The sequence below is a fragment of the Thermobia domestica genome, chromosome 6, assembly GCF_964235325.1.
Source record: "Thermobia domestica chromosome 6, izTheDome1.hap1.1, whole genome shotgun sequence".
Taxonomy (NCBI): domain Eukaryota; kingdom Metazoa; phylum Arthropoda; class Insecta; order Zygentoma; family Lepismatidae; genus Thermobia; species Thermobia domestica.
In genome coordinates, this window is record NC_137459.1 from 267,757,324 (window position 1) to 267,783,443 (window position 26,120).

Genomic DNA, 26,120 nt, shown 5'->3' on the forward strand with positions numbered 1-26,120 from the left:
CCTTTTACAATTAAAATCTAAATATTGAGATATAAAAAAAAATCGTGCCTGTATTAACTACCAAATTGCTAACTTATAAATACGGATGTATAAGTTCATAAAATAATTTAACGAAATTACAATAGTATTTATATGTAACATGTACACACAACATCAAGAAATAAAATTTGTAAAATACTGTGAATGCCATGTCGATAATTATCTCTGCTTGCGCTTGAATGAAATTAAGTTTTATATTGCTTTCATTTTTAAAAATAATAAAAAATAATCATAAACGGGAAAAGCTTCGAGCAATATTTGAGACAAACTTCACGAACAAAATGAAAAATATAATAATGGTTTATAAAGACACACATACATATATAGAGAAAATAATTCGCAATTTTAGTATTGGATGACTCACCTTTCATTCTGAGGCAGAGGAAAACCATCTAACGTCCACTTGATATTTGGAGTTGGATTTCCCGAGGCAACACATTTCAGAGATATTGATGGACCCGGCTGAATTGTTTGTTGGATGAATTTGTACACTAGTCGTGGAGGTGCATCTGGAAAATGAAAATACTTTTAAGTACAGTATGAAATCAATGCAGTGGACAACTGAGGAGAATGTTAGTCACATGTTATAGGGTCATATTCTGTGCGGTTTCTGTCAACACAACGCAAAATTTGGACTTTACCTAGATATTGTGCAATAATTGTAGAGGGCCGATGCCCTTCTACATCATCTGCATATCGAAATGCAGATGACGGGCACATTAGCATATTGATATGTAAATATGATAATTTTTTGGTTTAATTATTTGCTTAACATTAGCATATTCAATGCATATTTATTTGATACTATTAGTAATGAAGTGTGAAACACCTAGCATAGTACGTGAATATTAATACAATATTGTATTATATTGTATTTATTTCATTGTGTTTATTCCAATTTATAGGCCTTATATAGTGTATTACTGGGTTGCATAATATTACTTCGTTGTTGCATAATGCATAACTTACAGGGGATGATGGAAGATAATGAATATAAAGCAGAGATGAAGGATTAATTAAATAGAAAATGAGCAGATTCTATAAGAATCATACTTGATTTTCTGAACGCTTGGAAGAGAGCTAGAGCTGAGAAAAGTCTTTTTTTTTTTCTTTCCCGACTTACTGTCGCCGATACTACAGGATGGGAGGTCTCTCTCAACTCACCACGGAAAGAAATACCCAGAATAGAAGCTAAATAAGTATTGTATACCCAGGAAGTAGCCTATAGACTTCCTTTGGTGAATTTACACTGGGTTTGATACAGTATGTTGAAACACGGAGTTCGTATTGTTTAAAATGCCATAAAGTTTTTCGCTTCTACATGCGAAATTTTAGGTTTCTATAGGTGTGATTTCCAATGTACCTAGCGTCAGCGTCTCTTCCTCCCCCCCTGTTCACCAAAAACCAGTAACCTGGCTAGCGAGCCTCTTGCTTGGTTCCCAACATGCAACACCAATTTGAAAATGTGTACTCTAATTTGACTTATTTTCTGTGTTTAATATTAATATTTACGTACTAAGCTATACTCGTTCTTGGAAAGACCGCATAAAATTCTGTTTATTTTTAACAACGTGTTTCCCTTATCGAACAAGACACTTAGATCTTGTATTTGTGAAAAATAAATAATTAACAAAGATGTTTCCTTCTATCTCTCTCCAAGCAAGCATGGCTGCATTAGAAGCAGACACTTTGAACGACAGCCACAGAAATTGGGTGTACCGCTGCTTCTGAGAGAGATGACAGTTAATGAAATGTATAAATATGTATTCTTTGTAGGTTTAACTTTATTTTAATGTATAATTTCATATGTTTATATATTTTATTTGTATGTAACTAGCAAAGGAAAACAAATGTAGGCGGAAATCTATCATAGTTTCTGCTGTAAACAAAAACTTCTGTGCTGGCCGCTATCTGGAGGAGGGGCAGCACGTGTCAGCCAAGAAAGGTGAAGTTGGCTACGAATGGTGGCTGAAGAAGGGCATTGACACAGGAGACCACCCGCAATATTCGCCCCAAGGCAAGTACCTTTTGTCAAAGGGTGCTTGGAGAAGCAAGTTTCTTCGTTTCCTGTGTTTTGCCAGAAACATATACTCGTTTTCCTTGGAGAACGGGGTAGTTGAAGCTAGACTCGTGAAGTAACAAGAGATAGTTTTGCGGTGTAATAGGAAGTCACCTGACTTCCCGTACAGAGTTCGATACCCAGGACACGGTGAGAACAATTGTTTCGGTTCCCCGGGATTTGTCCTGTGAACAACTATATCGCGAGTGTGTTAATCTAAATTTCTTCAAGAGCATGAGATAGTCCAGTGACAAACAGTGTATGACTTACACACATTTGTAGCTATACGTCAGTGGTACTCATTCTATTCAGTGACAATGGAAGTTTAAATTTTGAAATCAATTTTTTTTTAATATTCATCCATTCTCTGAGTGCTTAGAACACTCAGTAGAGATCAGATAATTTGAAGCTTATTCGTAACTCCCAGTGTTAATATGGGACACTCGCATTTTGCCAACTATGGGAGAAATATATATCCTAACATATCTCAAATAGAGATATATCACCGAGGCCAGTAACGCTATTAAACTGTGCCTGTCCGTGGACATTTTTAGCACAAGGCTGCAAGTAATTAATTTGCTTGTTTTTTAAATTGGAGCTACTAAACATTCTTTCATAGAATGCTTGAAATTCAGCGTACCATATCTTCTACCAGAACATTTTCGTGTAGTGGAATGAGCATCTAGGAGGACACTGTGTTCAATCAATTTCAGAACTTGTGTACGTCAAGTGAAGTTTGAACAGTGCATCACCATATAAAAATCTTATTTATGTTTATCTTCAATCTGTGTTGTTAGCCCACAAATATAGTGAAATATGTTTCTTCAACAGTGAAATACATCTCTCCTCTAAAACTGTTAGAGACAAGAAACTCTAAATTATGAGGAGATAACATAATCTTGTAAATATTTCTATATAAGTTTTTTTTTATTTAATTAAAAGTCAGACAGACCTTTTCAGGTTTTCAGTTCATTCTACATTATTTCTCATTCATTTTATTTTTTTTTTATCAAGTGTATCAATATACAAGTAACGTGTTTATGTGATAGTGCACTACAAAGGTGATAAGTATTAGTGTATAATGTGTGATATCATCTCATCCACCATGTGTGAGATTCCTGATTTCTATCTGGGAAATAAATCTGTCAGCTCATACCAGAACAACTGTTTATTCAATTGCTGTAGGGTGAGTACCTGCACTAATTATATCTTTGTTTCAGGAGTGTGATTCAAGGAGACAATTTCCCCTTGATTGTGTATGTTGACCATCTCTCTGTATGGGGCTCAGAGAGAATTCTGCCCAAAAGACCAAAATAACAGCCATGAAATAGTGAGATCATTTACAGGCTGCTACCTGTAAAAATTTAAAGTATAGTTTTTTTTCTTTTAACCTATTTGAAACTTATAACTGACTCACTATTATAGCATCCTTGAGCATGGTTGTTATGCAGATGGCCCTGAGATCTGCTGTTCTACAGAAATACATAATTTTTGCTCTACCGACTTCATAAGAGAGTGGCGGCCCTTACAGGAGAGAACCTGATCTCCAAGAGGGAATAAATAACTTCTTATATTTTTTTGATATTTGCATTTTATGTAAATACTACAGTAAATTAAATATTCCCAGCCACTCTCCTTCAACATATTTTTTTTATATTGTGTTGGTGTCGTTAGGTAAACAGTAGCTTCGGCTCTGGCCACCTAGCACCCCACAATAATAAGTGGCTACCCAGCTGCAGGGCACGATACTTCACGCTTTTGCGCCACAATAATAAGTGGCGCCATCAGCGTTAAGGGCATGAGAGTATAATTCTATATACTCATATGGTCAACATACGGCTTGTGTAAAATTTCGGTATATGTTTTGTTTTTCTCCTCCCGAAAATTTCCAAGAACGTAGGTGTTTTGTGTTTTGAAATTTATTTATGTTTGAATAATTTTGTCTTAACATTACTATAGAATTCAGTTTATTTAGAACTTTGGGGGGAAGAAGTTTTGTAATTCCGTTTTACTCGTAAATGGTGGTAACGCGAGCACAGGCTCGAAGAGGTAGAAATATGGATAACGAGTTCGTATTTGAAGAGTTCGCTCAGAGAGCTGGGGAGCTCTCCGAAGAGAATAGTGTTAATGACGTGCAGAGCGCTAGCGAGCGTCCCGTCAGCGTTGTGGGAGACGCTGATGCGGTGGATACCGTTCCGCCAGTTCCCAGTAGGGATCCGGAAGTACCATTGCGGGAGGAAAGGGAGGTAACCACGGATACTACAGAACGATGTGTTAGCCCAGCCGGTAACATAAGTAGTGCTATGGTAAACATGAGTAATTTGAATATTGCGGCCATGTTTACTGAGCTTTTGGAAGGTCAGCGGAAATTAGAAAAAAGGTTAGAAGCAAAATTAGATGAGAATAGTAAAATTATACGGGAAGATTTGAACTCCAAATTAGAGGAAAGTACAAGAAGACAAGAAGAAAATAATCGAAGTTTAAAGGAGGATTTGAATTTAAAGTTAGTAGAAAGTTCAAAGGGTCTGGAAAAGCTAGAAAAGAAAATCGAGGAAAGTAATAGCACGTTAGAGACAAGTTATCTGAGACTAGAACAGGCGGTTGAGTCCAGCAATGCTCGTCTTGAACTCCAGATGGAGGCTGTGAGTTCAAGACTGGAGCAAAGTGAGCGTCAGCTGACGGAACGCCTAGAGCTCACGACTGCAGAGCTTAGGGGGGAAATACATCAGGCCAGAGAAGAACTGTCTACGCGTGTAACCGAAACTTCTAGCAGGATTGACGAAGTTCAAGAGAATGCTTCTAGCTTAGCCAGACAGTTAGATGAGAATTACACAGAACTTGCTGACAGTGTTAGACAGGTCTCGTCTCGTGTAGAACAGACCACTCTTACTCTGAATAATCAGGTCAGGCGAGTGGAAGTGAATTTCACTTCCCAACTAGCAAGGATCCGGGGGGAACTAGAGCAGGAAACGCCACTCGATGAGATCAGGTCAGAATGTAACGGCAGCATCCAACAGATGCAAGAGACCGTTCATGACGTGTGTGCACAGCTCGAGAAGAAAATGGAGGAGTGGAAGAGCTCCATTCAGAAGGAGACCAGTGAGGTGATAGAGGGGAGACTCGCTAACATCTCTGTCTCCGGCACACATGAAAGACCAACATCTCCGAATAATGTCTCGAGTCGCGATCTGCCTGGTTCTCAACCTGGGAACCTCGCTACTTCCCGCGAGACAGAACCTGTCCCGTCGACGTCTCGCTCATGCAATCATGAGACGAGACAACATCTCGCAACAGCGTTTGGACTAATACACAGGGATGTTACTTTGCCTGTGTATTCAGGGAATGAATCTGAGACCGAAACATACAACTTTCTCCAAGATCTCGACCGGTACTTTGAGGTCACTGGAGTACCGGACGAGATGAGGCTCAGCTTCATACCGCGAGCGATCCGGAATACTTGCTACCAATGGTTTCAAGTTAACCGGAACAAGATCCACACATACGAAGATTTTGTGCATAACTTCAAACAGTGTTATCTTAGCGAAGAGCGACTGGCAAACCTAAGGGCAACGATTCTCACCTCCCACTTCGACACCCGTGTACACAAATCCCCCGCAGAATATCTGCTGGATTTGTTACATAAAAACAGTATATTAGAGCCAAGAATGTCTGACGCTACATTATTGAAGGTACTTCCGCGTCATTTCCCGAACTGGCTGTTTAGGGCGATAGTCTCTTCTCGCCCAAAGACAATAGCAGAACTTCTAAATCTTGTACAGGAACTGCAGTCGTCGATGACAAATCGCGACCAGTTCTTCCAGGGTAACCAGAGGAAAGGGGTCAACATGCTCCAAGTGAGCGTGGAAAACGAGGACAATAACCCCTCTGGCCACAGTGGGAAGCACGCTGCTCGTAAAAAGAATAGAACGAGAGAAAATCAGCGTCCTTACCAGAGACAGAGACATCAAAACACGAATAACAACCACCAGCGATCCCCGCCTCGCCATCCGAGCAGCGGAAGTGGGTCGTCTGGCTGGTCACGTGGGGGGAACTCCCACTCCTCTCACAACAACAACAACATTCGTGGAGCCCGCGGTAGGAGGGGAGGAACGCGCCAGACGGAAAGACCACAGGGAAATTCCTTCCGTCATGCGGACGAGGAAATCCAACTGCTGGAACACTATGACCGGGCGCCTCCTCCTACCAGCCAGAACCAAAACATGACCAGGAGTAACCAATCCTCTTCTTCTGCTCCCAGAGAATGAGGATTGTCCGCATGTGCTTGGGACAACGTTAAGATGGCTATGGAGAACACGAGTACATCTGAGTTGACAAATAAAAGTTCCAAGTATGTGCGTAATTTAGAAGAAAATGTAGAAAATATTCATTTATATGAAAATACGTGTGAAACCGCAGTTAAAGAGATTTTTGAAAATGTAGTAGAAAAAGAAGAAGAAAACTGTAAAATTTGTTCAGAAATAAAAGCTAAGAAGCATTTCAGTGAAGGCATGTTCAAAAATAAGTTAACCTTGTTAAGTAGGACAGGAGAACACATCGATTTAGATAGGGCTGTATATGAAGAGGCCAATGGCATTTTTAAGAATTTATTCGATTCAAGTAATGAAGAACTACCCAGTAATAACGTCATCTCACTACCAGAGATTAATGTACTTTTATTTGGAAAGGAAGTTAATTCTTTATTAGATACAGGAGCGACTTGCTCCGCTATTTCTAAAGAAATTTGGGACTCCGTCTCAAATAGCCACCCCACACCCGCATTTTTGAGTGCTAAGAATATACGGGTTACGTCTGCTTTCGGAAGTAAATCAGCGACGATCATAGGCCAGACGCTGTTAGTCATTCAGATACATGGGAAGGAATTTCATACATTAGGCATCATTATTTCAGGTCTGAACAGATCTTTGATTTTAGGTTCCAACTTCTTTACAGAATCTCGTGCCGTGTTAGATTATGATACTGGCCTTCTACATCTCAAACATCCTCATGATGTAGAAGTCAAATTTAGATCTGTAGATTGCGAGACTGAGGATCTAGTAGTTCGTTGTTTAGAATTGAATGGTGAGTGCGAGAAACCATATAGTTTCATTGAGGAGTTAGATAATTTTGAGTGTAATTTTTCCCCGTCAGATGCAGGACGGAAGGCCATACGGGTTAGTGCACAGAATGAGCATAAGACCTGCAGAGAAAAGGCTGCTCGTGCCCCGAACTTGGATGATGGTAGATTCCCAAGTGCCCAAGAAATGGCAGTTCATGTATTCCCACCAGAAGAGTGGCTTAAAGTGAAAACACGTGCCTCCCATTCAGATATAGAAGATTTTGTAGCGAACTACTCAGATCTCTCAGCCTCCCAAAGAGAGAGTTTGAGAGCTGTTCTTTTAAAGCACCAGGCGCTTTTTGATATCAAGCCAGGTTGCATAACTAACTACGGGCACGAGGTTGGAGTAACGGACGAACGTCCCATAAAAACTAAATTGTATCCTTACCCAAAGAAATTCAGGAATTTAGTATCGAATGAAATTTCGCGTTGGGAGGCCTGGGGTGTGATTAAGAAGATGCCTACCGCTTTTATAAACCCTCTGGTAGTGACGCCGAAGAGCGACGGACGCATTCGAGTTTGTATAGATGGAAGAGCTCTGGCCAAAATTTCAGGGGATCTCTCCGACAGACCTATGCCACCCCTATCTGTTCTCCAAGATATTTGCGACAACTCTTGGTTCAGTTGCGTAGATGCAACCGAGATGTTTTTACAGATTAAGGTGAAAGAAAGTGACCAGAAATATCTTGGGTTCCTACATGAAGGCATTTCATATGTTTTTCAAAAACTTCCGTTTGGGACAAAACAGAGCCTTGCTTCTTGCGTAAGAGCATTAGATATGCTAATTGGATCAGAGGCTAGAGAGTACTGCGGCGCTTATGTTGATGATTTAATTCTAGCCGACAGGAGCTTCGAAGATCACTTGGTACACCTCGACAGAGTGTTGGGTTTACTCACTGCGGGCGGCCTAACTCTCAGGCTGAAAAAGTGCAATTTTGACAGAAAATCTTTGCACATACTTGGACTACATCTTTCTCAATCCAGTATCCATGGAGATCTGGAGAAAGTGAAGCTGGTGTTGGATAATAGAACACCACAGAACATAAAGGAACTGCGTTCCTTCACTGTCAACTACAATCTAATAGATGTTCCAGCTAGAAAACTCAGAAGTTCTCCATCCGTTGTTCCCAACTAACACAGAAGAAGAAGAAGATAGAGAAAAACATTCACACAGTGATAAGCATCAAATACCGGAAGTGACAACTAGTGTATATAGTGTTAGTGTTAGTGTATATTTCAGTGTATTAGTGTAAGTGTATGTTTTGGGAACTTATGTCATTTATGTTCATGTAACTCAGGGAACACTGAATTCTCTTATTTAGCTTTTGATTATTGATTTGCATTTATGATGTTTATTGTGTATTTAACATTGTTTTTTTTTTAACCTTGGATGTATTGTGTAACTCTAATATTTCAGGAACGAAAATGTGCCCTCCGTATGATCTACGTCCTGTACTAGAAAGTACAGCACCTAGAATCATAGGGGGGAAATTTATGTAGAGGGCCGATGCCCTTCTACATCATCTGCATATCGAAATGCAGATGACGGGCACATTAGCATATTGATATGTAAATATGATAATGTTTTGGTTTAATTATTTGCTTAACATTAGCATATTCAATGCATATTTATTTGATACTATTAGTAATGAAGTGTGAAACACCTAGCATAGTACGTGAATATTAATACAATATTGTATTATATTGTATTTATTTCATTGTGTTTATTCCAATTTATAGGCCTTATATAGTGTATTACTGGGTTGCATAATATTACTTCGTTGTTGCATAATGCATAACTTACAGGGGATGATGGAAGATAATGAATATAAAGCAGAGATGAAGGATTAATTAAATAGAAAATGAGCAGATTCTATAAGAATCATACTTGATTTTCTGAACGCTTGGAAGAGAGCTAGAGCTGAGAAAAGTCTTTTTTTTTTTCTTTCCCGACTTACTGTCGCCGATACTACAGGATGGGAGGTCTCTCTCAACTCACCACGGAAAGAAATACCCAGAATAGAAGCTAAATAAGTATTGTATACCCAGGAAGTAGCCTATAGACTTCCTTTGGTGAATTTACACTGGGTTTGATACAGTATGTTGAAACACGGAGTTCGTATTGTTTAAAATGCCATAAAGTTTTTCGCTTCTACATGCGAAATTTTAGGTTTCTATAGGTGTGATTTCCAATGTACCTAGCGTCAGCGTCTCTTCCTCCCCCCCTGTTCACCAAAAACCAGTAACCTGGCTAGCGAGCCTCTTGCTTGGTTCCCAACATGCAACACCAATTTGAAAATGTGTACTCTAATTTGACTTATTTTCTGTGTTTAATATTAATATTTACGTACTAAGCTATACTCGTTCTTGGAAAGACCGCATAAAATTCTGTTTATTTTTAACAACGTGTTTCCCTTATCGAACAAGACACTTAGATCTTGTATTTGTGAAAAATAAATAATTAACAAAGATGTTTCCTTCTATCTCTCTCCAAGCAAGCATGGCTGCATTAGAAGCAGACACTTTGAACGACAGCCACAGAAATTGGGTGTACCGCTGCTTCTGAGAGAGATGACAGTTAATGAAATGTATAAATATGTATTCTTTGTAGGTTTAACTTTATTTTAATGTATAATTTCATATGTTTATATATTTTATTTGTATGTAACTAGCAAAGGAAAACAAATGTAGGCGGAAATCTATCATAGTTTCTGCTGTAAACAAAAACTTCTGTGCTGGCCGCTATCTGGAGGAGGGGCAGCACGTGTCAGCCAAGAAAGGTGAAGTTGGCTACGAATGGTGGCTGAAGAAGGGCATTGACACAGGAGACCACCCGCAATATTCGCCCCAAGGCAAGTACCTTTTGTCAAAGGGTGCTTGGAGAAGCAAGTTTCTTCGTTTCCTGTGTTTTGCCAGAAACATATACTCGTTTTCCTTGGAGAACGGGGTAGTTGAAGCTAGACTCGTGAAGTAACAAGAGATAGTTTTGCGGTGTAATAGGAAGTCACCTGACTTCCCGTACAGAGTTCGATACCCATGACACGGTGAGAACAATTGTTTCGGTTCCCCGGGATTTGTCCTGTGAACAACTATATCGCGAGTGTGTTAATCTAAATTTCTTCAAGAGCATGAGATAGTCCAGTGACAAACAGTGTATGACTTACACAAATTTGTAGCTATACGTCAGTGGTACTCATTCTATTCAGTGACAATGGAAGTTTAAATTTTGAAATCAATTTTTTTTTTTTAATATTCATCCATTCTCTGAGTGCTTAGAACACTCAGTAGAGATCAGATAATTTGAAGCTTATTCGTAACTCCCAGTGTTAATATGGGACACTCGCATTTTGCCAACTATGGGAGAAATATATATCCTAACATATCTCAAATAGAGATATATCACCGAGGCCAGTAACGCTATTAAACTGTGCCTGTCCGTGGACATTTTTAGCACAAGGCTGCAAGTAATTAATTTGCTTGTTTTTTAAATTGGAGCTACTAAACATTCTTTCATAGAATGCTTGAAATTCAGCGTACCATATCTTCTACCAGAACATTTTCGTGTAGTGGAATGAGCATCTAGGAGGACACTGTGTTCAATCAATTTCAGAACTTGTGTACGTCAAGTGAAGTTTGAACAGTGCATCACCATATAAAAATCTTATTTATGTTTATCTTCAATCTGTGTTGTTAGCCCACAAATATAGTGAAATATGTTTCTTCAACAGTGAAATACATCTCTCCTCTAAAACTGTTAGAGACAAGAAACTCTAAATTATGAGGAGATAACATAATCTTGTAAATATTTCTATATAAGTTTTTTTTTATTTAATTAAAGGTCAGACAGACCTTTTCAGGTTTTCAGTTCATTCTACATTATTTCTCATTCATTTTATTTTTTTTTATCAAGTGTATCAATATACAAGTAACGTGTTTATGTGATAGTGCACTACAAAGGTGATAAGTATTAGTGTATAATGTGTGATATCATCTCATCCACCATGTGTGAGATTCCTGATTTCTATCTGGGAAATAAATCTGTCAGCTCATACCAGAACAACTGTTTATTCAATTGCTGTAGGGTGAGTACCTGCACTAATTATATCTTTGTTTCAGGAGTGTGATTCAAGGAGACATTTTCCCCTTGATTGTGTATGTTGACCATCTCTCTGTATGGGGCTCAGAGAGAATTCTGCCCAAAAGACCAAAATAACAGCCATGAAATAGTGAGATCATTTACAGGCTGCTACCTGTAAAAATTTAAAGTATAGTTTTTTTTTTTTTTAACCTATTTGAAACTTATAACTGACTCACTATTATAGCATCCTTGAGCATGGTTGTTATGCAGATGGCCCTGAGATCTGCTGTTCTACAGAAATACATAATTTTTGCTCTACCGACTTCATAAGAGAGTGGCGGCCCTTACAGGAGAGAACCTGATCTCCAAGAGGGAATAAATAACTTCTTATATTTTTTTGATATTTGCATTTTATGTAAATACTACAGTAAATTAAATATTCCCAGCCACTCTACTTCAACATATTTTTTTTTTATATTATGTTGGTGTCGTTAGGTAAACAGTAGCTTCGGCTCTGGCCACCTAGCACCCCACATAATGGCATAGCATTTAAATTACTTATTGCAATTTTTCATTGCGTTGCAATCCGCAAATTTTGCAAAAAAATTTACGAAATGAATTCCCTGATCAACAAAGCACATAAATAACAACCAAGTTACTTTAATGCATTTACGTTTGCAGTAGTGTTTTGTTTCACATTAAGAATCTACAATATACAACATCAAGTCATAAGTCTTTAAATATTTGCAAAGCAAAAGAGTTGGCGCGTTTATACGCCATGATCGACCGTAAGAACTAGGTCAAACTAATCCAAGATGTCGTGTTACATGCGGACCATTTAACACCGAAGACGTCATTACGTCAGTACCTTCTTTCAGTTTTTAATGACAATACAATAAGTGCTCAACGACGTCTGATATGTAAAATATTATTGTATGAATCTAAACTCGAGCATAACGCTTTAGCAGAAACCCAAAATATTTGTCATGTGAAAGGGAAAAATGCATTGAGCCACTGTACAACAGCTCGTTGGCTCCAGAAAGTTCGTGCTAGTTGTACAAGAATTGGTCATCCTAGATCCGGTCGCTTCAGGGTAATAGATTCTGAGGTCATAAAGTACGGTGTCCTCCCATCTCGCTTAATCCCATCTTGCCTAACGATTTATCAACCACTGATGTCTCCAAGATAAGAATGTCCGCCTTTTTAGACGAGATGAGAATTTCCATCTTGTCTAATCCCATCTCGCCTAAAATGGCGGTAAAAAGCAAGGAGGGAATTTATGCACTAAAGAGGGAATTCTTGTACTAGCATTTTAACCACCAACACTAAGAAATTGTGAAATCATACGCACATTTCAGAAAATAAATACTCTATGTATTAATCCTTCGTACATAAGAAAATCAATAACATAGCTTCAGTATATTTCAATCAATATTGATAATTTCTGTTTTCTATTCTGTTAACTTTCCACTGCGTACATTCTGCAAGTAAGTCACAGATACATTTAACTAGAACAATCTTCATAAATAGTATCTGCTACTTTCATATATCAGCAGCTCACTTCATTAAAACTATATAGGGTGTTTCAAAACAACACTGACAACGTTTGTGAGCTGATTCCTGACACTAAGATAAAACAAAACGTATAGACCAACCTGGGTGCACAAATGCTTACTTTTGGAGTATTACCAACCGAAAATCTGTCGGAAAAATACAAAAACAGCCATAACTCGAGAACAAAATGTCGGATCGAAGTGTCGTAAAAGGAAAAGTTCATTATTTTTAATCGTAGATTCACAGAGAAAAAAACGTCACTCGTGTTCACTTGTAGATGAACCTGCCAAACATATGGCTATGGCAACTGAACATTATTAGTTAAATGTATGTTGTGAAGTATTTAGTAAGCAGTGCACCAGACGTTATGTTTTCTGTTTTACTAGACGCATATAATCCAAGAGTATCGCAGGAAAGTGCTTGCCAATCAGTCTGGCTCAGTACTGGATAAGTTTGGCTAAATACACTTAGCGAAATATGTTCAGTTGTCATAGCCATACGTTTGGCAGGTTCGTCTGGAACTGAACACCAGTAAATTTTCTCTCTGTATTCGATTAATGCACAATTCAATGTGGTACAGGGGTGGCGCAAAGGTGAACCTTAAATAAACTGAAAAATTCCTGGGATATTTTTACCAAAAGTTGACTGAGGGAAATTGGAGAAAATCAGGTACATTACGTCAAGGAACAAAAATCGTGTTACACTGCCTAAGTTAGAAGAACACTGTTAGAATTAATAAAAAGGAGAGATGCCATGTTTCATTAATCTAGTTTGCCTCAGAGCAGAATAAATTTTCTGAGGGGGAACTGCCCTTCCGATAGACACATTCTCTGAGTATATAACTTACCGTTTTTGGAAAATACTAAAATATGTATGCTGCATGGGAGAGCACAGTTTTTGTCCATTACTTCAACCTTTCTTTCTTTTTCTGTTCCTTACATTTTTTATTTTAGAATATATCCTTAGTGTGTTTAAATTCCTGAACTAAATTTACTATTGAACTTACTATTATACGAACTTGTAACTTTATTATGTGTTATCTGTCTTTTCCGTCTTACTCTTGTAAGTTCTCCTAGAAGTTTCATACACATATTTTATTCGCGGTGCCCTTCCACTTTTCATGCCCTAATACGTTTGCGATACCGCGAACAATCAGTGACAACACCAGAGGGGAATAAGAGGACGAGTGCCCGTCTCCGGTGACGACGCCTTAACCCCGCAGACAAGTTGAAGAGTAAGGGGAAAAAAGGAATGTCACAAAACTGCATTTTCGAGAAAATGGCGTTTTAATATTGAAAACCGCGTAAAAAGAATAGAGTTAGTTAAATCTTTTGCCCCTTTTTACATGGACATTTCTACATCCATGGTATATACAGTTACATATTACAAAGAGTCACCAACAGATAGGACAAAGCACCTGGAAAAGCACATACATGGACATTCTTTGTTTTTCCCCTTACCCTTCAGCTGTACTATGATATAGCTGAAGTAATATAAAATTACCCTTTTCGTATACAAAAATTTGCTCTCTCCCAGTTTTTTCTGTCCCTCCACTTACGTACCCCAAATTAACTAAAATTGGCATAATCTCTGTTAAGAATCTTTCAGTGAGTTCCTGTATCAATTTCATCCGAATTTAAAATACGTTTCACTGAATATTTTATAGGTTAAGAAATAGTTACTGACTCGATGAATCAATCACGAAGGCAATGACTATGTAGAAATGACCTTGAAACGCCTATTAATCCTAATAAGAAGGGTGTCAATACTTATCCTCATATATTAATGTCTAGACCTTATTAAATATGAATTGAAGTAACCTGTACTACTTTTACATGCACTATCCTGCCACTACGTTTTTTTTTTTTTTTAACCTGGCTATGAGCCTCTTTACTCAGCCAATTATTTCCCCCGTTCCTCCATCAATAAAATACTGTCTGTACTATTTCTTGTCCATAATACGACTAATAATGCTAAAAACACTCAAAAACACTCGAAATGAAATCTTTAGTTTTACGTCCCATGATTATGCCGGTTAGGCTAAAGGAGACGGTGATAATGAGAGATAAGCGAAATGGTGGAATGAAGAAAGTGGGAGGAAACGGGAGAACCCCGGGAAAACACACGAGCACGGTGTTTGTCCACCACAAAGTCCACACGGCGCGAGCTGGGATCGAACCAGGTACCCCAAGCACCGGAGTTGAACGCTCTACCACTGAACCACCGCGCCCCCCTCAAAAACACTCGAATTTAATTCGTACCTTTAGCATTTCTTACAATCAACCTACAACTGTGGTTGAGCAAGGGGAAACTTCCAGAATCGGTCGTCAAACACAGCGTATCCAGCAAAATGCCATGCTGTGTTTGACGTGGAACTACGGAATATTCACTCCGAGTTCGTTCCTAACAGTTGTGACATTAATGTCAATCTTCATTCCGAACAGTTGGAGTGCATGCATTTTGCACTACTCAAAAGAAATGTCCTGCGTTGGTGCACCGAAACTGCACCCTGCTGCGAGAGGAAAACGCAAAATCACACTTGGCAAAAAAAAAAAAAAAATAATAATAATAAAAAATAAAAAATAAAAAATAAAAAATAAAAAATAAAAAAAATAAAATAAAATAAAAAGAGGAACTTGATGGAACTGAACTGATGCCACACTTGACATTTAGTACTGATTTTATCCTTTCGGATTACTATCTGTTTCAGTCCATTGTACACTTATTGAAATTACGATGCTTCAACAAACTGCAGCAGGTGAGAATAGCAGTAATTTACTTCTTTTCCCCTAAGCATAAAACGTAGTATTGACGTAGGATCAAGGAACTGGCAGGAAGGTGGCTGCAAGCAGTCCAACACGAGGATGTATACTTTCAATGTTAACTGCTTGCACTGTACTGTAATAAATACAGATATGTTGTGTACCAAAATATTGCAAGATTTATGACTAATTCTTGTATTTACAAATTATGGAGTTCCGGTATTGGAATTGGAAGTAGTGAGGGGTGGAACCTATTGTTAGGATGCTGAATTAATATAAAAATGAATCTTGCTATCTCTTTTAGTTTGTGTTACGACAGCTGTCGACAGACAGACATAATATTCCTTCAAAATCTACCATACTTATGCATATCATTACATTGAAGTCTGATATATGCACTTGAGTTAATCTGGAGTGCTTTTCGTTCGACATAAATCTATAAATCGGTATACCAAACATGCAAATTTACATAGAAATGTATGCAAAGTAAGTTTGTTGAAAATACTAAATTAGACATTATCTTGCCTTTAAGTAGACTCATTTTTCCCCTAAGCTGGCTGACTTTCTTAAGTTGTAGAGTAACAATATAAAAGTGAGACAGATATTTCTTTCCTCAGAACATGTTCTCGAAGGGCTTCTTACTTCGAAACTTATGCAGGTAAAATACTTAAAAAAGCATATTATCATCATGAATGACCACAAGAACAAAATAAAGTTCTGTGTGAGGAAAAATCGTTTAATGTTCCATATCAGACCAAAATGACACATGATAAAAAATAGCTGTATTGAATATGAAATAGTGCCCCAAGCGACCTCAGTTTTGAGTGCATTTATAATATACAATATGAGGCAAAGGTATCGTGAAAGTTTGGAACGACTAAATGCAGTAATACCATATCTTGGATAGGAGGAATTGACATAGAACATTATCCATTACTATATAGAACCATCATGGCTTGCAGCTTGAAGTACGCCATCTTGGATTCAGTTCGAAACTTTTCTAATAGAAAGGGGGTCATGTGACACATCGTGTAGATGTAACATTTCACCACCAACACACATCTGACGTTATTGGTAGTGTAAATTATTTCTAATATTCGGGTAAACCTTGTCGGAAAAAACAGTCTCTTTGTTTCTGAAAAATGAGTCAATGTCGTTGTTATCGGTGTTACACAAACGTTGGTAATTGAAGAGGGGAAAATGTGAGTTAATTACATATACTGGTATATAGTGATGCTTATTTAGTGCTAGAAAGCGTGCAGATTAGATTAGTTGATCAATAATAAACAGTTATTTTGTATTGAAAATTAATTTCTGAATAAATGTCAATAGATATGGCGTTTCTACCAAATATATATAACAGAGTAGGCTTACTGTAATACAGAATAAGTAGACTAGCATAGCATATAGAAGCGCAGAATAAACATGAGTAAAGTAGCGTAGACTAACGAGAAATATTAGCGTACAGTAAGGAAAGCATCCACGAATATGACATGTTGGAGTAGAAGAGCGTAGAACAGTAAAGAATAAATTAGTGTAGAAAAATATACACTGCTAAAATAATTTCTTAAATTTGCGAAACAGTTTCTTATCTGTGAACCGAAAAAAATATTTTCTTAGAAATGAGTTTTGTCAATTTTTATTCATAAGGAAAGTAACAGTATATTTTCTCGTTCCGCTTTATAAAACCTCATCTACTTTTCTTCATTTCTCATTAATGTTAGTTTCAAACTTTTGTTTCTAAGAAAATATATTCTCGGTGCAGAGAAAAGAAACGGTTTCTCAGATTTAAGAAAAAAATAACACTGGAGAGTACCAGAGTATTGTAGAGTAAAATAGCAGTGTAGCATTGCGTAGTGTATATCAGAAAAGCATAGAATAGGGTATAGTACCTAGGTAGTATACAGTGGCATAGGTTACAATAATAGTGTTCATCAGAGTTGCGTGGTAAATATATAAGAAGGTAGAGTAGAATAGCAGAGAGGAGGATAAATGTAGATTAGCATAGCGTAAGTTATTATAAATAATAACTAACAAACTAACTGTATGGGCTGTGGAACCCGGAGATTTAAATGCCGCGTTCACAAATGCTCTCCATTGATTTGTGTCCTTAGTCAACTGGATACAGTTTCTACTTTGTATTCTTATTTCTGCGAGACTTCTCTTAATATTAACCCCGCTATCTTCGCCTAGACCTTTCTAAGGTCATTTTTGATTGGATTTCCCGTTAAAATTTTGAAAGTGTTACTACTTCCTTTCATTTTAACTACGAAAATTCTCAGTTTGGGTTCTTTCCTCAGACTAAGCGACCATATTTCGCAACCTTACAGCACAGCGGGAACGATTAGAGTTTTATATATTTTAAGCTTCAAATCCCTCGACAGATTTTGCGAAGACAAAAAACTTGAACTGAAAACAACACGAATTTCTTGCTTTCAGTCAACATTTAATTTATTCGTGGATATGGTTTTGGTCTGTTGATATTGATTCGAGATAAAGTAGATTACTATCAATTAGATTATATTATTTTAGGTTTCGTCAATTGTCGGTTAGTAGTATACTTTAAGGTATGTCCTAAGCTTAAACTATGTGTTATATATTTCCATACTTTCTTTGTGAAGCAATATACGGCTATTATTTCACAGAAAGGGTCCAAACATAACGACATAGAATGTAGGTTAAGTTAGGGAAGGGTAGAGTAGGGTAGAGTAGAGTAGGGTAGAGTATAGAAGGGTAGAATAGAGTAGGGTATAATAGAAATAGAGAAGGGTAGAATAGGATAGAGTAGAATAGGATAGAGTAGGAATATGATAGAGCAGAGGAGTTTAGGGGAGAGTAGACAAAGAAGGGTACAATTAGGTTATAGTAGTGTGGAGATAAATAAAGTAGGTTGAGATAGTTAGACTAGAGTAGATTATGGTTAAATTCGGGTAAAGTAAATCTTAGTCCCTTCTATGAAACTTAATCTCTTACTTTTAACCCAAAATTTCGCTGACAATCTTTGTCAGCGCCTAGTTTTTCAGCGTCTCAAATGATTTTATGGTGACCACTTTATGATGGTCTTTTTGCAGCCTAACCATCTGTCTGCCTCTATTCGCTATAACTTTCTTCGGTTTCAAACTACCGGGGTGACACAAAAACATTTCCCTTGTAGAAAAATAGTAAGAAAGTAAAGCGCTATACAATACGATTCTTGTAGCATTAAGGTAAGAATAGTTGTAGCAATTGTGTGGGGTGATCAATTGCTAATATGCAGAGTAAATGGTAGAAAAAATGAAAGTATGTAATAGGATATGAATATTTGTAAAAACTTACAGAGCTTTTTGATGTAGAAAGTGCTTATTTTTGCCGTAGTAAAATAATATGGAGATGCACGACAAATCTTTAAAATAAAGAAAAGCTATATGATGGCCTAGATATTCTCAATCTGCGCATTAACTGATATAGTGCTTACACTCGAATGTTTTTGAGGTAATATAATAGTAAAGTAACCCTGCTTAAGTGTATAAGTATAAAAAAAAATGTAATGACAGGACATTTACAAATGGCTATTAATGTATTTCAAACTAGGAAAATAGGTCTTATTAACACGTTACGTTTATATACAGTAAGTGTATTATTTATTTTACCATTTTTCCTTTCACTATTCTACTAAATTTATTTGTGGTTTGCAGTAAGAAACTCTAATATGAAAAGATTCATTGAAGCTTCCAATGCAACTCATAGAGCGATACGGACCTGTGACGTCACTCCAAAATCCTTGTCTGTGCTGCCGTGACGTAAGCAGCTCATTTTTACATTGTTTTAAGCGTTTTATCTCCGTAACGAAGAAATATTTTTCTGAGATTTTTGGTATGTGGTATATTGAAGACTAGCTCTACACGATGGTGTCTTTAAACTACAACCTTTGGTCAAAAAGGAAATGTCCATTATATGCGTGTAGCCAAACTCCCTTATAAAAATTGTTGCGTGACTACCTTAGGATTCTGAAACATGTATTTTTGGATAGTGCACATATTAGTTCCTAAGTCAACTCTTGACGCGATTACGGTTTGTACCATAGTTTTGGAGCTAGGGGCCCTTAAAGTTCATTTCTTTATGTTTTCGGCAGCCTATAACTGCGAAAGGAAGGATTTGTGCACCCAGGTTGGTCTATACTTTTTGTCTTATCTTGGTGTCAGGAATCACCTCCCAAAGGTTGTCGGTGTTCTTTTGAAACGCCCTATATATATATACACACTAGGGCAGCGTTTCCCAACCGGTGTGCCGCGGCACACTGGTGTGCCGTGAATGGGCCGCTGGTGTGCCGCGAGGAAATCGAAACAAAATGATTAATTCTATAGCAATCAAATTGCAAAACGCAGGGAAAAAGGTATATTTGTATTGTACATTACTATGAACCTCTACTATGAATCTACAATTTTAAGTTTCATGTACTTTTCTGTACATTTCTAATGTTGAAAAAAAGTATTTGTTATTGTTATGACCATTATTGCTTCTTTATTGTTCAGACTATTTCGTAACTTGAAAATTTAAAATATCATTCAATCCTTTCGACAAATTACCTACATTTGTGTTTTTAAAAGTAAAAGAGATTTGTTTGCATAGTGATTTACAACAGGGAAATACCAGTGATCGAGCTTTCTTCTCTGTGAGAAGGAGATTAGTAATCACAGAAAAAAATACCACGGTATTTTATATTTACAAATAATAATATCTATAAGTGTGCCGCGAGAATCCAAGTTACACCCGTAGTGTGCCGCAAGTCGAAAAAGGTTGGGAAACGCTGCACTAGGGTGTCCCTTATTTTGGGTAATTTCCTGTTGCGATACGCACCCCCCACATGTATTCTATGTGAACATAAACACGCATTAGTGAGATAGCAGCTCTCTACGAGAATGTTAACCCGTGCCGACTTGACGACAAGGTCATGAAATGGCGTTTTCACATTGTAATATAATATAGAAATTCCAACCGTGATAACGGAGAAACTATAAGAGACAGAGAAACGAAACTTTGCACGAAGCAACTAGAGGAAGGGCGACATCTGTTCGTGAATTGACAAACAGCATCAGGTAAACAGTGTTTCCAACCAAAGACAAAGTTTTTTTTTGTAAATGGAATGACTTAAATTGAATATAATCATTGGAAGCAGAAATAAAAATAAAGACAAAAAAATGTAAAGGAAGATCAGTGTTGGAAACTTTTCAAGCAATAACGTGTAATATATGTTGGCGCAAACAGGGAGTGAGGTGCTAACGTTTTGTACACCTTAAATCAGATATTGACAAGAATTGTTTGCGTTGACTCTAAGTCTAGAAGCATCCGCTGAACAGTGTTGCCATCAACAGAAGGGAGAAATTGATTTTGGAATAGATACAAAAACTCGGAAAAAGTCACTAGTGTTGTATGGTTTAAAACCTATAACGCAAGGCAGAAGAGCATGAGGAGTAGAAGTGGTTATGTGAAATTGATAACTCAGGTACTGACAGATATATTCGGTATCTTGTTAAAGCAGAGAAATAAGGTTTGTATAAGATGGTAACGATGCATAACAGCAGCTTTGTTTACTCTTGATTTCACCATGGTTATCGGTGTCCTCAAAAGCCCACGAGTAGATAAACCCATGCAAATTGAACACTGTTTTCACATTTTAACCAGGTTGTTGGGATTCCAACCCGCTGTGCAGCGTTGCAACCTTTCACAAACCTTACTTGTCAGTTTTTACAAGATATCGTATATCTCGGTCAGTTATCGATCTCACATAACCATGGTTATACTCCTCATGCTCTACCGCCTTGCATTATACGTTTTAATGAATACAGCACTAGTGACCTTTTCCGAATTATTGTATGTCTTTCAAACTCAATTTTTCTCTTCTGTTGATGGCAACACTTTTCAATGGATGCTTCTAGACACAGAGTCAACGCAATCAATTCTTGTCAATATTTGATTTAAGGTGTACAAAACGTTAGTACTTCACTCCCTGTGTGCGCACACATATATTACTCGTTATTTCTCGAAAAGTTTGCAACACTGATCTGTATTTAAAATCTCTTTTGTCTTTGCTTTTACTGTTGCTTCTAATGATAATATTCAATTTAGGTCATTCCGTTTACAGAAATAAAACTTTGTCTTGAGTTGACAACACTGTTCATCCAGTGCTGTTTGTCAATACACAAACAGATGTCACCTTTTCTCTAGTTGCTTCGTGCAAAGTTTCGTTTCTGCGTCTCTTTTAGTTTTTTCCGTTTTCACGGTTGGAAATTTTAAACTATATTATAATGTGGAAACGCCATTTCATGACTTTGTCGTCAAGTCGGCACGGGTTAACATTCTCGTAGAGAGCTGCTATTTCACTAATGCGTGTTTATGGTCACATAGAATACATGTGGGGGGGGGTGCGTATCGCAACAGGAAATTATCGAAAATAAGGGACACCCGAATATATATATATATATATATATATATATATATATATATATTAGGCATGGCCAATTCCGGAATTTTTACTTTCCGGAATCCGGAAAGTAAAATCGGAAAATTCCGGAATTCGGAAAAATTCCGGATTTCGGAAAAATTCCGGAATTCAGAAAAATTCCGGATTTCGGAAAAATTCCGGAATTCAGAAAAATTCCGGATTTCGGAAAAAATCCGGATTTCGGAAAAATTCCGGAATTCAGAAAAATTCCGGATTTTAGAAAAATCCGGAATTCGGAAAAATTCCGGAATTCGGAAAAAATCCGGATTTTGGAAAAATTCCGGAATTCGGAAAAAATATTTTTTTTTCTTGTAATCCTAAGAATTTTGTTCAAATGCAAACGAACAAATTTCCTTTTTGTAATCCTAAGAATGTATGATGCAAGTTAAGCTGAAACTTACATCCTAAAGTATACACTACTCAATCTTCCCATGGTTAATGAGATGTAGTCCAAAAGTACGATGCACTCCTAATATTTAATTTTTGTTTTACTGTGATATTGTCCAGAGGTAATACATATATCACACTGAGATAAACAACTTGACAGAATGAAGATATCATACGTAGTTTTCCAGAAAATCGTGAGAAACGAATTTTTATGAAGTTAAAATATGCGTCGCTTGTTGCCAGTGTGATGCAATTGATAACTTTTATGCTGGAATAGTCTTATTATTATTATTATTATTATTATTATTATTATTATTATTATTATTATTATTATTATTATTATTATTATTATTAATCGTTTGTGTACTGTAAAAGAAAAATATGAACCGTTAAGTAGTAGATTTTATCTGTTGTTTTTTGATATCTTCTAACAGTAATAACAAACTGCTTGTAAATACGCAATGATTATCAAGGACAATGGCATATTAATGTAAGGACTACTCTGCAGACTAGCAATAAACAATAAACAATAACAGATAAACAATAGTTCCAAAAAAAAGTAACTAACTTGGGCACGTCAGAATGTTCGCTAGAATATAGGGACTATACGTGGTGTAATTATTACTCAAGGGGCCGTACAATGGAGGCATTAACGTTAATGTTAATGGTACTAATGAGCACTTACTTGCTCTAACGGTTAACCTCATTTTTGAGATGATTCTTAGAAGTGGGCGTGTTGGCATGCAGTTAGAAGACATATCCATTATTTAAAAAGCACACGTTATCTGTGGAGTGCTAACGATTTGCGTCACTATCGAACACTAACATAGCACTAGCGACGTTTAAAGTCGAAATTGGAGTCTGACATAAGTGGCTTGTCAACTTCACGGACATTATATTTCCCTTGAATGCGAGAATTTTGCGCCCAGGAAATTTGCGCCCTACCACAAAAATAGGAAAAAATTCGCTCGCAATATATTTGCACTGGGATGTTTGCGCCCTACCGCAAAAAGAGGGGAAAATGCGCCGGCTATATATTTGCACTGGGATGTTAGCGCCCTACAATTCAACTTATTTTTGTACTGTGTAAAGTAACTTCCACTCACACTTGAACTAGGCTTGCCTCTCATCGTCTCACTGAGTTACTCCATCCGTTATAATATTCCGAACAAATGGAAAAAAAAGAAAAAAAAAAATACAATTTTAGTTCACTGAAGGGCAATCCATACAAATACAATTTTTCATTATACTACAAAATTTCCAATAAAAGTATAAATGACTGATATATAATTATTTATTAATATAATCAAAGAGTATAATTTAATCTACAAAAGGCTGTTTGGCTCTACCCAGATATCTCTGTTCACAATCCTTGCGAGTTGTTTGGCTTTTTAGGACACAGAATATAGAAAAGAAAATGTAAAGTGAATGTAAAATCAGTTCAGTAATATTATCAAGAAAACTATGTACAGTGTGTTTACTTGCTGGAATTACACTTTAAACACACAATTGCGTTCAGTCGTTCTTTCAGAAAAAATGTTCCGGGGGGCACACTTAGTATTCCGGAGGGGGTCACTGCTGGTACTATTCTATTTATTATTATATTATAGACGTATTATTTTGGTCTCCTCCGAGGGGGCACTTTGAGAGCTCTGGGGAGGCCAGTGTTCCTCCAAAATCATCTCTGGAAGAAGCAGTGATTGCGTTGATCCGTTGTGTTCTTTTGGCTTATATTGAAGTTTATTCTCCCCTTATATAGCCACAATGAAAATAAATTACAAATGGCATGGTTGTGGGGGGAGGATTGTTTATGCTGTAATGTCAGCCCTTCCGAGCAAATGCGTAAGCTCGAATAGGTTCTTTTATTTCGCAGGGCTCAAACCTCCCGGTGGATGTACATTGCAGGCGCAATTTTCCTTGTTCTTGAGGTAGGGCGCAAATTTCCCAGACGCAAAATTCTCGACACCGTTCGAATGACCTCGGAAGACTATATCTTTTTCAATACTTTTTTATAATTTTTTACTCGAGATATCTTCATAGCTTCTTATTAAAATACTTACTAATATATCCTCATTTTATTGTCCTAACCAATCAATATGGGTATGTTGTCAGTAAAATATTTAGATTGATCGAGCCTCTGGTGTGTAACCACAGTATTTCATATCATCCCTCCATTAGAAATCTTGGCTAAACTAACCAATATATGTTGCCAATAAAATAATTTAGAATGATTGAGCCCCTGGTAAATAACCACAGTATTTCGTGACAGACCCCCCCTTCCTATTACCATATTCTAGCTACGTGCCTGACTCAGCTAATTCTCTACATTCTTTACCAAGCACACATTTTCTAAAGCGGAAAATGCTCTCTAAATACCTAAGCTCATTATTTTCAGCAGATGCACAAATTGGGTAACATTCTATCTACATGAATGTTATATATGTCGATTACTGAAAACCGTTTCTCGCTATCTATTACCATATTTACTATATAATGATTAACGTTAAAACCGGAAATGGTTGATTTGTACCGCTTCCGGTTTGAATATTACATTCATCAGGGAACTCGATTTTTAACTATTGACTCTGTACATCGTGGCCAAAATTGATGGTAATCCATCAGATAGTACTTGAGACTGTTTGTTTCACTGACGGACAGAATGAATATATGGCTATAGAGTTTTGATAAACTAAATTCGTTAATGAGTGATGATGGAACAAATATAAGAAAGGGAACCAAGAGTAGGCCTACCACCGGAAAAATTTTCGAACACAAAATTAGCCATCGAAAACTCACATGTCCTGGGTTAGAATACCATAGATGAAAACTCTACCACTGAGTCATCAATCACCCGCTTATTAGTTTTATTAATTATTATATTAATATAAATTAATGAATGCCTGCTTATGTTAATTATTGAACAATTACATTGTATACTTCGTAAAGTCAAAAATTATAAATTTGTATTTACTGTACATACAGTGAGCGCAGAAAGTGTTCGTACACCTATGCTATTGAAACGAGAATGCTTGCGAAAAAGAAACAGAAAATTTAAGAAGTGTAATAACACACACAATATGAATATGAATATACCAATAAAGAACAAAAAGACAAGTTTAATGGTCAGAAAGTAAATAAATTCCGTAGAAAGTGTATAGAGTAGACGCAAAAAGAGATCGTACACCTGACGTACGAATACGAAACAAAGATACCACAACTGGGGTTCACTAGTATTCACCTGATTATACACCTCTGTTTATAGCATGACGAATAACAAAATGAGTTTAGTTGTGAATAGGAGTGAAAAAACTGCACGGTGGGCTGTAAAACTGGGAAGCAACCGAACAGAAACAAATGAGGAGACAAGAAAAGTAATTATTAAATTGCATAAGAAGGGTAAATCTTTGAGAAAGATAGCAAACCTTGCAGACAGACCTCGTTCAACAGTACAAACAATAATTGCGATGTATAATGTTTCTATCACTGTGCGAAAAAAAAAAAAAAAAAAAAAAAAAAAAAAAACTGGAAGACCAAGAGTGTTGAGTGAACAAGATAAACGTTACATTATTAGGGAAAGAAAAAAGGTTCCGAAAAGTAGTGCTGCAATTGGCAACGGATCTGGAAACACGCGGTGTTAAAGTATC

At 36.9% G+C, this 26,120-nt stretch overlaps 1 protein-coding gene across 1 annotated transcript in view; it reads right to left on the reverse strand.

The window, feature by feature from the left end:
• The window catches only part of LOC145687543 (cell adhesion molecule Dscam2-like), a 1,184,503-nt gene that overhangs the window by 370,807 nt on the left and 787,576 nt on the right, over positions 1–26,120 (reverse strand). Inside the window, exon 7 of the mRNA XM_081761007.1 lies at positions 404–548. Within this exon, the coding sequence (XP_081617133.1) occupies positions 404–548 (145 nt within the window). The remainder of the gene's footprint in view (positions 1–403; positions 549–26,120) is intronic.